General features: G+C 48.5%; 1 protein-coding gene across 1 annotated transcript in view; it reads left to right on the plus strand.

Moving 5' to 3' along the window:
- The window catches only part of sbf1 (SET binding factor 1), a 57185-nt gene that overhangs the window by 22087 nt on the left and 20241 nt on the right, over positions 1 to 14857 (plus strand). Inside the window, exons 8-17 of the mRNA XM_056425505.1 lie at positions 5876 to 5953; positions 6936 to 7049; positions 7125 to 7253; positions 7319 to 7417; positions 9871 to 10078; positions 10270 to 10382; positions 10687 to 10836; positions 10927 to 10995; positions 11113 to 11274; positions 11351 to 11610. Coding sequence (XP_056281480.1) covers positions 5876 to 5953; positions 6936 to 7049; positions 7125 to 7253; positions 7319 to 7417; positions 9871 to 10078; positions 10270 to 10382; positions 10687 to 10836; positions 10927 to 10995; positions 11113 to 11274; positions 11351 to 11610 — 1382 coding nt within the window. The remainder of the gene's footprint in view (positions 1 to 5875; positions 5954 to 6935; positions 7050 to 7124; positions 7254 to 7318; positions 7418 to 9870; positions 10079 to 10269; positions 10383 to 10686; positions 10837 to 10926; positions 10996 to 11112; positions 11275 to 11350; positions 11611 to 14857) is intronic.

Below are 14857 nucleotides of genomic sequence, written 5' to 3' on the forward strand. Positions count from 1 at the left end.
GTACGGTTCTTTCCTTCAAGACGTCTTTGTTCTTTATTAAACTAAACGTCTGTTGTTGGTCGTCTCTCCAGCAGAAGTAATGTACGGTTCTTTCCTTAGAGACGTCTTTGTTCTTTATTAAACTAAACGTCTGTTGTTGGTCGTCTCTCCAGCAGAAGTAATGTACGGTTCTTTCCTTAGAGACGTCTTTGTTCTTTATTAAAGTAAACGTCTGTTGTTGGTCTTCTCTCCAGCAGAAGTAATGTACGGTTCTTTCCTTCGAGACGTCTTTGTTCTTTATTAAACTAAACGTCTGTTGTTGGTCTCTCCAGCAGAAGTAATGTCACGGTTCTTTCCTTAGAGACGCCTTTGTTCTTTATTAAACTAAACGCCTGTTGTTGGTCGCCTCCAGCAGAAGTAATGTACGGTTCTTTCCTTAGAGACGCCTTTGTTCTTTATTAAACGTCTGTTGTTGGTCGCCTCCAGCAGAAGTAATGTAGGGTTCTTTCCTTAGAGACATCTTTGTTCTTTATTAAACTAAACGTCTGTTGTTGGTCGTCTCTGCAGCAGAAGTAATGTACGGTTCTTTCCTTAGACGTCTTTGTTCTTTATTAAACTAAACGTCTGTTGTTGGTCGTCTCTCCAGCAGAAGTAATGTACGGTTCTTTCCTTAGACGTCTTAGTTCTTTATTAAACTAAACGTCTGTTGTTGGTCGCAGCAGAAGTAATGTCGGTTCTTTCCTTAGAGATGTCTTTGTTCTTTATTAAACTAAACGTCTGTTGTTGGTCTTCTCTCCAGCAGAAGTAATGTACAGTTCTTTCCTTAGACGTCTTTGTTCTTTATTAAACTAAACGTCTGTTGTTGGTCGCTCTCCAGCAGAAGTAATGTACGGTTCTTTCCTTAGAGCGTCTTTGTTCTTTATTAAACTAAACGTCTGTTGTTGGTCGCTCTCCAGCAGAAGTAATGTACGGTTCTTTCCTTAGACGTCTTTGTTCTTTATTAAACTAAACGTCTGTTGTTGGTCGCTCTCCAGCAGAAGTAATGTACGGTTCTTTCCTTAGAGACGTCTTTGTTCTTTATTAAACTAAACGTCTGTTGTTGGTCGTCTCTCCAGCAGAAGTAATGTATGGTTCTTTCCTTAGAGACGTCTTTGTTCTTTATTAAACTAAACATCTGGTGTTGGTCGTCTCTCCAGCAGAAGTAATGTACGGTTCTTTCCTTAGAGCGTCTTTGTTCTTTATTAAACTAAACGTCTGTTGTTGGTCGTCTCTCCAGCAGAAGTAATGTACAGTTCTTTCCTTAGAGACGTCTTTGTTCTTTATTAAACTAAACGTCTGTTGTTGGTCGCCTCTCCAGCAGAAGTAATGTACGGTTCTTTCCTTAGAGACGTCTTTGTTCTTTATTAAACTAAACGTCTGTTGTTGGTCGGCTCTCCAGCAGAAGTACTGTACGGTTCTTTCCTTAGTGACGACTTTGTTCTTTATTGAACTAAGCGTCTGTTGTTGGTCGCTCTCCAGCAGAAGTAATGTACGGTTCTTTCCTTAGAGACGTCTTTGTTCTTTATTAAACTAAACGTCTGTTGTTGGTCGCCTCCAGCAGAAGTAATGTACGGTTCTTTCCTTAGAGACGTCTTTGTTCTTTATTAAACTAAACGTCTGTTGTTGGTCGTCTCTCCAGCAGAAGTAATGTACAGTTCTTTCCTTAGAGACGTCTTTGTTCTTTATTAAACTAAACGTCTGTTGTTGGTCGTCTCTCCAGCAGAAGTAATGTACGGTTCTTTCCTTAGAGCGTCTTTGTTCTTTATTAAACGTCTGTTGTTGGTCGCTCTCCAGCAGAAGTAATGCGGTTCTTTCCTTAGAGGCGTCTTTGTTCTTTATTAAACTAAACGTCTGTTGTTGGTCGTCTCTCCAGCAGAAGTAATGCACAGTTCTTTCCTTAGAGCGTCTTTGTTCTTTATTAAACTAAACGTCTGTTGTTGGTCGCTCTCCAGCAAGTAATGTACGGTTCTTTCCTTAGAGACGTCTTTGTTCTTTATTAACCAAACGCCTGTTGTTGGTCGCCTCCAGCAGAAGTAATGGGTTCTTTCCTTAGAGACGCTTTGTTCTTTATTAAACTAAACGCCTGTTGTTGGTCGCCTCAGCAGAAGTAATGTACGGTTCTTTCCTTAGAGACGCCTTTGTTCTTATTAAACTAAACGCCTGTTGTTGGTCGCCTCCAGCAGAAGTAATGTACGGTTCTTTCCTTAGAGACGCCTTTGTTCTTTATTAAACTAAACGCCTGTTGTTGGTCGCCTCCAGCAGAAGTAATGTACGGTTCTTTTCCTTTAGAGACGCCTTTGTTCTTTATTAAACCAAACGCCTGTTGTTGGTCGCTCTCCAGCAGAAGTAATGTACGGTTCTTTCCTTAGAGACGCCTTTGTTCTTTATTAAACTAAACGCCTGTTGTTGGTCGCCTCTACAGCAGAAGTAATGGGTTCTTTCCTTAGAGACGCCTTTGTTCTTTATTAAACCAAACGTCTGTTGTTGGTCGCCTCCAGCAGAAGTAATGTACGGTTCTTTCCTTAGAGACGCCTTTGTTCTTTATTAAACTAAACGTCTGTTGTTGGTCGCCCTCCAGCAGAAGTAATGCACGGTTCTTTCCATAGAGACGCCTTTGTTCTTTATTAAACGCCTGTTGTTGGTCGCCTCCAGCAGAAGTAATGTACGGTTCTTTCCTTAGAGACGCCTTTGTTCTTTATTAAACTAACGCCTGTTGTTGGTCGCCTCTACAGCAGAAGTAATGTACGGTTCTTTCCTTAGAGACGCCTTTGTTCTTTATTAAACTAAACGCCTGTTGTTGGTCGCCCTACAGCAGAAGTAATGTACGGTTCTTTCCTTAGAGACGCTTTGTTCTTTATTAAACTAAACGTCTGTTGTTGGTCGTCTCCAGCAGAAGTAATGTACGGTTCTTTCCTTCAAGACGCCTTTGTTCTTTATTAAACCAAACGCCTGTTGTTGGTCGCCTCCAGCAGAAGTAATGTACGGTTTCTTTCCTTAGACGCCTTTTGTTCTTTATTAAACCAAACGCCTGTTGTTGGTCGCCTCCATCAGAAGTAATGTACGGTTCTTTCCTTAGAGACGCCTTTGTTCTTTATTAAACTAAACGCCTGTTGTTGGTCGCCTCCAGCAGAAGTAATGTACGGTTCTTTCCTTCAAGACGCCTTTGTTCTTTATTAAACTAAACGCCTGTTGTTGGTCGCCTCCAGCAGAAGTAATGTACGGTTCTTTCCTTAGAGACGCCTTTGTTCTTTATTAAACTAAACGCCTGTTGTTGGTCGCCTCCAGCAGAAGTAATGTACGGTTCTTTCCTTAGAGCGTCTTTGTTCTTTATTAAACTAAACGCCTGTTGGTCGCCTCCAGCAGAAGTAATGTACGGTTCTTTCCTTAGACGTCTTAGTTCTTTATTAAACTAAACGTCTGTTGTTGGTCGCCTCCAGCAGAAGTAATGTACGGTTCTTTCCTTCAAGACGCCTTTGTTCTTTATTAAACTAAACGTCTGTTGTTGGTCGCCCTCCAGCAGAAGTAATGTAAGGTTCTTTCCTTAGAGACGTCTTTGTTCTTTATTAAACTAAACGCCTGTTGTTGGTCGCCTCCAGCAGAAGTAATGTACGGTTCTTTCCTTAGAGACGCCTTTGTTCTTTATTAAACTAAACGCCTGTTGTTGGTCGCCTCCAGCAGAAGTAATGTACGGTTCTTTCCTTCAGAGACGCCTTTGTTCTTTATTAAACTAAACGCCTGTTGTTGGTCGCTCTCCAGCAGAAGTAATGTACGGTTCTTTCCTTAGAGACGTCTTTGTTCTTTATTAAACTAAACGTCTGTTGTTGGTCGCCTCCAGCAGAAGTAATGTACGGTTCTTTCCTTAGAGACGCCTTTTGTTCTTTATTAAACTAACGCCTGTTGTTGGTCGCCCCTCCAGCAGAAGTAATGTACGGTTCTTTCCTTCAAGACGCCTTTTGTTCTTATTAAACTAAACGCCTGTTGTTGGTCGTCTCCAGCAGAAGTAATGTACGGTTCTTTCCTTCAAGACGTCTTTGTTCTTTATTAAACTAAACGCCTGTTGTTGGTCGCCTCCAGCAGAAGTAATGTACGGTTCTTTCCTTAGAGACGCCTTTGTTCTTTATTAAACTAAACGTCTGTTGTTGGTCGCCTCCAGCAGAAGTAATGTACGGTTCTTTCCTTAGAGACGTCTTTGTTCTTTATTAAACTAAACGCCTGTTGTTGGTCGTCTCTCCAGCAGAAGTAATGCACGGTTCTTTCCTTCAAGACGCCTTTGTTCTTTATTAAACTAAACGCCTGTTGTTGGTCGTCTCCAGCAGAAGTAATGTACGGTTCTTTCCTTAGAGACGCCTTTGTTCTTTATTAAACTAAACGCCTGTTGTTGGTCGCCTCTCCAGCAGAAGTAATGTACGGTTCTTTCCTTAGAGACGCCTTTGTTCTTTATTAAACTAAACGCCTGTTGTTGGTCGCTCTCCAGCAGAAGTAATGCACGGTTCTTTCCTTAGAGACGCCTTTTGTTCTTTATTAAACCAAACGCCTGTTGTTGGTCGCCTCCAGCAGAAGTAATGTACGGTTCTTTCCTTAGACGTCTTAGTTCTTTATTAAACTAAACGTCTGTTGTTGGTCGCTCTCAGCAGAAGTAATGTACGGTTCTTTCCTTAGAGCGTCTTTGTTCTTTATTAAACTAAACGCCTGTTGTTGGTCGCCTCTCAGCAGAAGTAATGTACGGTTCTTTCCTTAGAGACGTCTTTGTTCTTTATTAAACCAAACGCCTGTTGTTGGTCGCTCTACAGCAGAAGTAATGTACGGTTCTTTCCTTAGAGACGCCTTTGTTCTTTATTAAACTAAACGTCTGTTGTTGGTCGCTCTCCAGCAGAAGTAATGTGTTCTTTCCTTAGAGACGTCTTTGTTCTTTATTAAACTAAACGCCTGTTGTTGGTCGCCTCCAGCAGAAGTAATGTACGGTTCTGTCCTTCAAGGCCTCTTTGTTCTTTATTAAACCAAACGCCTGGTGTTGGTCGCCCTACAGCAGAAGTAATGTACGGTTCTTTCCTTAGAGACGTCTTTGTTCTTTATTAAACGTCTGTTGTTGGTCGTCTCTCCAGCAGAAGTAATGTACGGTTCTTTCCTTCAAGACGCCTTTGTTCTTTATTAAACTAAACGCCTGTTGCTGGTCGCCTCCAGCAGAAGTAATGTACGGTTCTTTCCTTCAAGACGCCTTTGTTCTTTATTAAACTAAACGTCTGTTGTTGGTCGCCTCCAGCAGAAGTAATGTACGGTTCTTTCCTTAGAGACGTCTTTATTCTTATATTAAACTAAACGTCTGTTGTTGGTCGTCTCTACAGCAGCATGTCATTCTGTCTCCACGTGTCGGTCACTCTTCTCGGCTCTCCGTAGAGCTCCACCTTTACCTTCCGCCCGCGTCACCGACACGTCGCCCTCTGCTTCTCAGTGAATATGGAGGAGCAGACGGGAGGAAGGAGGCGGACTGCCGCGGCTCGACACTCAGAGGAGAGAAACAACTTCAACGACACCGGAAGGAAACAAAGTTGCGTTAATCGCGGCCAAATTAATCGCATAGATTAATGCGTTAATGCTGACAGCCCTAATATATATATATATATATATTTATATATTTATATATATATATATATATAAATACACAGGTTCATTGCTTGAAAATTCAATTGAATTGAATTGTCATCAGTGTGTATGAAACGAGGAGATGTCTGGTGGTCGGAGCAGGAGACAGAGGGGACCATCTCTTCTGCTGGTACTGGTCCCCTTGTGGTTGGACCCGGTAGTGTTCTGCTGGGCTGGGTCCTGAGCCTGACGGGTGCTCTGTGTTTGTCGTGTGCAGGTTTTGGATCCCGAGCTGGAGCTCGCCGACCACGCCTTCCCCCCCCCCTCCACGCAGCCCTCAGCGCTCAAGATCCAGGTGAGAACAGGAAGTCCACTTCTTCTTCTGTGGTTAGGAACCGACAGCAAGGCGGAGCTTATAGAGGGTTCCACTCTCCTGGAGTAAAGCCTTTACTCCTTATCCTGGTTGGCATGGAAACAGTTGGACCTGGACTCCTGACGACTCCCACACCCTCTAGTTCTGTGTATGTGTGTGTGTGTCTCTGTGTGTGTGTGTCTGTGTGTCTGTGTGTGTGTCTCTGTGTGTGTCTCTGTGTGTGTGTCTGTGTGTGTGTGTGTCTCTGTGTCTGTGTGTCTCTGTGTGTGTGTCTCTGTGTCTCTCTGTGTGTGTGTCTCTGTGTGTGTGTGTGTCTGTGTGTCTCTGTGTGTGTGTGTGTGTGTCTCTGTGTGTGTCTGTGTCTGTGTGTGTGTGTCTCTGTGTGTGTGTGTGTGTCTCTGTGTGTGTCTGTGTGTCTCTGTGTGTGTGTCTCTATGTGTGTGTCTCTGTGTGTGTCTCTGTGTGTGTGTGTGTGTCTCTGTCTGTGTGTCTCTGTGTGTGTCTCTGTGTGTGTCTGTGTGTCTCTGTGTGTCTGTGTGTCTCTGTGTGTGTGTCTCTGTGTCTCTGTGTGTGTCTCTGTGTGTGTGTCTGTGTGTGTGTGTGTCTGTGTGTCTCTGTGTGTGTGTGTGTGTCTGTGTGTGTCTCTGTGTGTGTCTCTGTGTCTGTGTGTGTCTGTGTGTCTCTGTGTGTGTGTCTCTGTGTCTCTCTGTGTGTGTGTCTCTGTGTGTGTGTCTCTCTGTGTCTCTGTGTGTGTGTCTGTCTGTGTCTCTGTGTGTGTCTGTGTGTCTCTGTGTCTCTCTGTGTGTGTGTCTCTCTGTCTCTGTGTGTGTGTCTGTCTGTGTCTCTGTGTGTGTCTGTGTGTCTCTGTGTGTGTGTCTCTGTGTCTCTCTGTGTGTGTGTCTCTCTCTGTGTCTCTGTGTGTCTCTGTGTCTCTGAGTGTGTCTCTAACCTGAGTGTGTTCCAGGACAAGGAGCTCCGGGCTGTGTTCCTGTGGCTGTTCGCTCAGCTCTTCCAGGGCTACCGCTGGTGTCTGCACATCATCCGCATCCACCCAGAACCCGTGATCCGCTTCCACAAGGTCTGCGCCGCACGCCGCCGGCCCTCCGACCAATCAGCCGTGTGCTCTAAATGCCGTGGTGTGTTTTCCCCGTAGGCCGCCTTCCTGGGTCAGAGGTCGCTGACGGAGGAGGACTTCCTCATGAAGGTGCTGGACGGCATGGCGTTCGCAGGCTTCGTGTCGGAGCGAGGGCCCCCGTACCGCGCCACCGACCTGTTCGATGATGTGAGTCTCCCCCTCCCCCCGTCGGCTCTGATATCAAAGATAACATCTCTATCTCGGTTCCTCAGCTGGTGGCCAATCACGTGGAGCGGATACGACAAGAGGAGGCGTGTCCACACAAAGTCCTGAGCCACGTCCGAGAGCTGGCCGAGCAGCTCTTCAGAAACGTGAGGACCAGCTCCTCTTCCTCTCTCTGGTGCTGCGTCACCATTTAGTTTACCACATGTCACATGTCACATACCACATGTCACATGTCACATACCACATGTCACATGTCACATACCACATGTCACATGTCACATATCACATGTCACATATCACGTCACATACCACATATCACATGTCACATACCACATGTCACATACCACATGTCACATACCACATGTCACATACCACATGTCACATATCACATGTCACATACCACATGTCACATACCACATGTCACATATCACATGTCACATACCACATGTCACATGTCACATATCACGTCACATACCACATGTCACATATCACATGTCACATGTCACATGTCACATGTCACATACCACATGTCACATGTCACATATCACATACCACATGTCACATATCACATATCACGTCACATACCACATGTCACATGTCACATACCACATGTCACATATCACATGTCACATACCACATGTCACATATCACGTCACATGTCACATACCACATGTCACATGTCACATATCACGTCACATACCACATGTCACATGTCACATATCACATGTCACATACCACATGTCACATACCACATGTCACATGTCACATATCACATGTCACATATCACATGTCACATACCACATATCACATGTCACATACCACATGTCATATGTCACATATCACATGTCACATACCACATATCACATGTCACATATCACGTCACATACCACATACCACATGTCACATACCACGTCACATGTCACATGTCACATACCACATATCACATGTCACATATCACGTCACATGTCACATACCACATGTCACATATCACGTCACATACCACATGTCACATACCACACGTCACATACCACATGTCACATATCACGTCACATACCACACGTCACATACCACATGTCACATACCACATATCACATACCACATATCACATGTCACATACCACATGTCACATGTCACATACCACATGTCACATGTCACATACCACATGTCACATGTCACATATCACGTCACATACCACATGTCACATATCACATGTCACATACCACATGTCACATACCACATGTCACATATCACATGTCACATATCACATGTCACATATCACATGTCACATGTCACATGTCACATGTCACATATCACATACCACATGTCACATGTCGCATACCACATGTCACATATCACGTCACATACCACATGTCACATACCACATGTCACATATCACATGTCACATGTCACATATCACATCACATGTCACATATCACATGTCACATATCACGTCACATGTCGCATACCACATGTCACATATCACGTCACATACCACATGTCACATACCACATGTCACATATCACATGTCACATATCACATGTCACATATCACATGTCACATACCACATGTCACATATCACGTCACATACCACATGTCACATATCACATGTCACATACCACATGTCACATACCACATGTCACATGTCACATACCACATGTCACATATCACGTCACATACCACATGTCACATATCACGTCACATACCACATGTCACATATCACATGTCACATACCACATGTCACATGTCACATGTCACATACCACATGTCACATGTCACATGTCACATATCACATGTCACATATCACATGTCACATATCACATGTAACATACCACATGTCACATACCACATGTCACATGTCACATATCACGTCACATACCACATGCCACATATCACATGTCACATACCACATGTCACATATCACATGTCACATACCACATGTCACATACCACATGTCACATACCACACGTCACATGTCACATATCACATGTCACATGTCACATGTCACATATCACATGTCACATACCACACGTCACATACCACATGTCACATGTCACATATCACATGTCACATGTCACATATCACATGTCACATGTCACATGTCACATACCACATGTCACATACCACATGTCACATACCACATGTCACATATCACATGTCACCTGTCACATACCACATGTCACATACCACATGTCACATATCACATCACATGTCACATGTCACATACCACATGTCACATGTCACATACCACATACCCAAACACTGACGTTACAGGACGCTCACTCGTGTCTTTTACTACTTACCAGGTTAATAATAATAATAATATTGATCGTGCAGACATACCCCGTGGGGAACGTCTGCTCTGCATGGACCATCCTGGATTATGAAGGAGCAACTGGGGTTCAGTGCCTTGCTCAAGGACACTTCAACATGAACTATGGGAAGAGCGGGGAGTGAACCGGGGACCTGGTGGTTACCATGACGACCACTCATCCCAAGGAGCTACAGCTGACTCTGAGTCGCTCCTCTGCTCTCTCCATCTCCCTCGGTCCTCCACATTGACCTCTCTCTCTGTCTCTCTCTCTCCCCCCTCCCCCCCCAGGAGAACCCGTATCCCTCCGTTGCGATGCACAAAGTCCAGCGGCCGTCGGAGCGCAGCCAGAGCGCGGCTCAGACGGCGTCTCTGTTCCCCGCGCTGGACGACGTGGCGGTGCAGCTCTTCATCGACCACGCCGCCTCCAAGCTCAGGACGGCGCCCGCTGTGGTCAGGGTGGAGGTCAAGGCCATGGTGCCGTCGGGGCCTCCACTGGGTGAGCTGGGAGAGGACGAGAAGGTTCAGTGTGGGGGGGGGGGGGTTTGCTCCATCAGGTCTTCACCTGTTGGGACCATTTCTAATGAGAAGAAGACCTGAAGGGCTTCGGTGTCGGGGTTCCCCCCCTCGCTGTGGGAGCCCCCCCCCCCTGTGCTGATGTGGTGAATGAGCTCGTGATCTCTTCTCCAGGAGACATCGTGGACAGGAACGGCCACGTGCTCGCCAACAGCGCCCGGCGGCTGGAGGTGGTGAGGAACTGCATCACCTACATCTTTGAGAACAAGATGCTGGAGGCCAAGAAGGTGAGTAGAGGAGAGGAGAAGAGAGGTGGAGGAGAGGAGAGGAGAGGAGAGGAGAGGAGAGGAGAAGAGAAGAGAAGAGAAGAGAAGAGAAGAGAAGAGAAGAGAAGAGAAGAGAAGAGAAGAGAGGAGAGGAGAGGAGAGGAGAGGAGAGGAGAGAGGAGAGAGAGAGGAGAGGAGAGGAGAGGAGAGGAGAGGAGAGGGAGAGGAGAGGAGGAGGGAGAGGAGAGGAGAGGAGAGGAGAGGAGAGGAGAGGAGAGGAGAGGAGAGGAGAGGAGAGGAGCAGCTGACCTGTCTGCTCCTCCAGTTGATGCCGGCGGTGCTGCGGGCGCTGAAGGGCCGGGCGGCCCGGGTCTGCTTGACCCAGGAGCTCAATCAGCACGTCCTGCAGAACCGAGCCGTGCTGGACGACCAGCAGTTCGACTGCGTGGTCAGGATGATGAACTGCACCCTACAGGTGAGTCTGAGCATCACCTGGAGTCCATATGATGAACTGCACCCTACAGGTGAGTCTGAGCACCGCCTCACGCCTCCTCCTCTTGTTTAGGACTGCTCTCACATCGACGAGCAGGGCATCGCTGCTGCCCTCCTGCCACTGGTCACCGCCTTCTGCAGGGTGAGTCCAGAACCAGCAGCGAGCCATTGATCCGGGATCCCTCGCTGATACCTGAGGGATGCTGAATGTGAATCTGGCCGGCTCCTCGTAAACATTCTCCCCGTGTCTGCCTGACAGAAAATGGGCGCGGGCACCACCCAGTTCGCCTACAGCTGCGTTCAGGAGCACATGGTCTGGACCACCATGCAGTTCTGGGAGGCCATGTTCTACAGCGACGTGCAGAGCCACATCAGAGCTCTGTACCTGGAGACCGAAGAAGAGGAGCAGCAGAACGACCACGTGAGCGTGAAGAAGACCCGCCCGTCCCTTTGTCTAGACGAGTCACTCACAAGCCTCTCCTCCCACCGGTCCTCAGGAGGACGTGTCGGGCGACGGGAGGGAGGTCGGCGCCCTGGAGCTGGCGGCGGAGCAGAGCCGGCTGTGGCCCGCGCTCAGCAGGGAGCAGCAGACTGAGCGCGTGCAGAAGGAGGAGAGCACGGTGTTCAGCCAGGCCATCCACTACGCCAACAGGATGAGCTACCTGCTGCTGCCGCTGGACACCAGCAAGAACCGGCTGCTGCGCTCCACGGGCCTCGGGGACCTGGAGAGCGTCAGCAACAGCTACGTCACCAGCAGGTACGTCACCAACGGGTACATTAGCAACCGCTACGTTAGCAACAGCTACGTCACCAACAGGTACGGTAGCAACCGGTACGTCACCAGCAGGTACGTCACCAATGGGTACATTAGCAACCGCTACGTTAGCAACAGCTACGTCACCAACAGGTATGTCACCAACGGGTACATTAGCAACCGCTACGTTAGCAACAGCTACGTCACCAACAGGTACATTAGCAACCGCTACGTTAGCAACAGCTACGTCACCAGCAGGTACGTCACCAACGGGTACATTAGCAACAGGTACGTTAGTAACCGCTACGTTAGCAACAGCTACGTCACCAACAGGTACGTCACCAACGGGTACATTAGCAACAGGTACGTTAGCAACCGCTACGTTAGCAACAGTTACGTCACCAACAGGTACGGTAGCAACCGGTATGTTAGCAACCGCTACGTTAGCAACAGCTACGTCACCAACAGGTACGTTAGCAACAGCTACGTCACCAACAGCTACGTCACCAGCAGGTACGTCACCAACGGGTACATTAGCAACCGCTACGTTAGCAACAGCTACGTCACCAACAGGTACGGTAGCAACCGGTACGTTAGCAACAGCTACGTCACCAACAGGTACGTCACCAACGGGTACATTAGCAACCGCTACGTTAGCAACAGCTACGTCACCAACAGGTACGGTAGCAACCGGTATGTTAGCAACCGCTACGTTAGCAACAGCTACGTCACCAACAGGTACGTTAGCAACCGCTATGTTAGCAACAGCTACGTCACCAACAGGTACGTCACCAACGGGTACATTAGCAACCGCTACGTTAGCAACAGTTACGTCACCAACAGGTACGTCACCAACGGGTACATTAGCAACAGGTACATTAGTAACCGCTACGTTAGCAACAGCTACGTCACCAACAGGTACGTCACCAACGGGTACATTAGCAACCGCTACGTTAGCAACAGCTACGTCACCAACAGGTACGTCACCAACGGGTACATTAGCAACCGCTACGTTAGCAACAGTTACGTCACCAACAGGTACGGTAGCAACAGGTATGTTAGCAACAGGTACGTTAGCAACCGCTACGTTAGCAACAGCTATGTCACCAACAGGTACGTTAGCAACCGCTACGTTATCAACAGCTACGTCACCAACAGGTACGTTAGCAACAGGTACGTTAGCAACCGCTACGTCACCAACAGGTACGTTAGCAACAGGTACGCTAGCAATAGGTATGTTAGCAACAGGTACGTTAGCAACCGCTACGTTAGCAACAGCTACGTCACCAACAGGTACGTTATCAACAGGTACGTTAGCAACAGCTACGTCACCAACAGGTACGTTAGCAACAGGTACGTTAGCAACCGCTACGTTAGCAACAGCTACGTCACCAACAGGTACGTCACAAACAGCTACGTCACCAACAGGTACGTTAGCAACCGCTACGTTAGCAACAGGTACGTCACCAACAGGTACGTTAGCAACACAGGGTGTCCGCGGGGCCTTAAAAAGTCTTTAAAAGTCTTAAATTGCTTTTCCTAAAAATAAGGCCTTAAAAAGTCTTAAATTAATTTTTTTTGGGTGTCATGTAATTACGAATATGAGGCAATCTGTTCCGCCAGGTCTAATATTTTGCTCCGGTTGCTCTGCGGCGTCTCTGGTGTCACCGGGCCACGCCCCTTCTCTTAAAGGGGCCCCGCGTATTCGGTCCCATCCCCTACAACGTGAAGCATCGGCTACTTTAGAAAACATGCAGGATGCAAGTTCAACAACGGCTTGAAGAGAACGAGTGTTTCTGGTCACGGTCGGTGAAATGCTTCTGAAGCTGCGTTGTGTCGGGAGACTTTCCAGCGGTGGAATCTCACGAGCAAAGCAAGAAGCACAGAGACTAGCGAAGGCCGCCAGCAGCGCGCGGGGCTAGCTGCTGCTCCGCCGCTAGCTCCTGCTCCGCCGCTAGCTGCTGCTCCGCCGCCCGCAACGACGTCAACGCTACAACGCTGGAGGTCACCGGAGGAAATCCAGCGCCGTGCAACAAAGAGCTCATCACCGAAGACCAACAGGGCGCCGTGTTCTTCATTCTGTTCCACGAGACTCTGGACCAGACCACCATGAGACTCTGGACCAGACCACCACGAGACTCTGAACCAGACCACCACGAGACTCTGAACCAGACCACCACGAGACTCTGGACCAGACCACCACGAGACTCTGGACCAGACCACCATGAGACTGAACCAGACCACCACGAGACTCTGGACCAGACCACCACGAGACTCTGGACCAGACCACCACGAGACTCTGGACCAGACCACCACGAGACTCTGGACCAGACCACCATGAGACTCTGGACCAGACCACCACGAGACTCTGGACCAGACCACCACGAGACTCTGAACCAGACCACCACGAGACTCTGGACCAGACCACCACGAGACTCTGAACCAGACCACCACGAGACTCTGGACCAGACCACCACGAGACTCTGAACCAGACCACCACGAGACTCTGGACCAGACCACCACGAGACTCTGGACCAGACCACGAGACTCTGGACCAGACCACCACGAGACTCTGGACCAGACCACCACGAGACTCTGGACCAGACCACCACGAGACTCTGGACCAGACCACCACGAGACTCTGGACCAGACCACCACGAGACTCTGGACCAGACCACCACGAGACTCTGGACCAGACCACCACGAGACTCTGGACCAGACCACCACGAGACTCTGGACCAGACCACCACGAGACTCTGGACCAGACCACCACGAGACTCTGGACCAGACCACCACGAGACTCTGGACCAGACCACCACGAGACTCTGGACCAGACCACCACGAGACTCTGGACCAGACCACCACGAGACTCTGGACCAGACCACCACGAGACTCTGGACCAGACCACCACGAGACTCTGGACCAGACCACCACGAGACTCTGGACCAGACCACCACGAGACTCTGGACCAGACCACCACGAGACTCTGGACCAGACCACCACGAGACTCTGGACCAGACCACCACGAGACTCTGGACCAGACCACCACGAGACTCTGGACCAGACCACCACGAGACTCTGGACCAGACCACCACGAGACTCTGGACCAGACCACCACGAGACTCTGGACCAGACCACCACGAGACTCTGGACCAGACCACCACGAGACTCTGGACCAGACCACCACGAGACTCTGACCAGACCACCACGAGACTCTGGACCAGACCACCACGAGACTCTGGACCAGACC

This window comes from Pseudoliparis swirei, chromosome 10, assembly GCF_029220125.1.
Source record: "Pseudoliparis swirei isolate HS2019 ecotype Mariana Trench chromosome 10, NWPU_hadal_v1, whole genome shotgun sequence".
Lineage (NCBI taxonomy): Eukaryota > Metazoa > Chordata > Actinopteri > Perciformes > Liparidae > Pseudoliparis > Pseudoliparis swirei.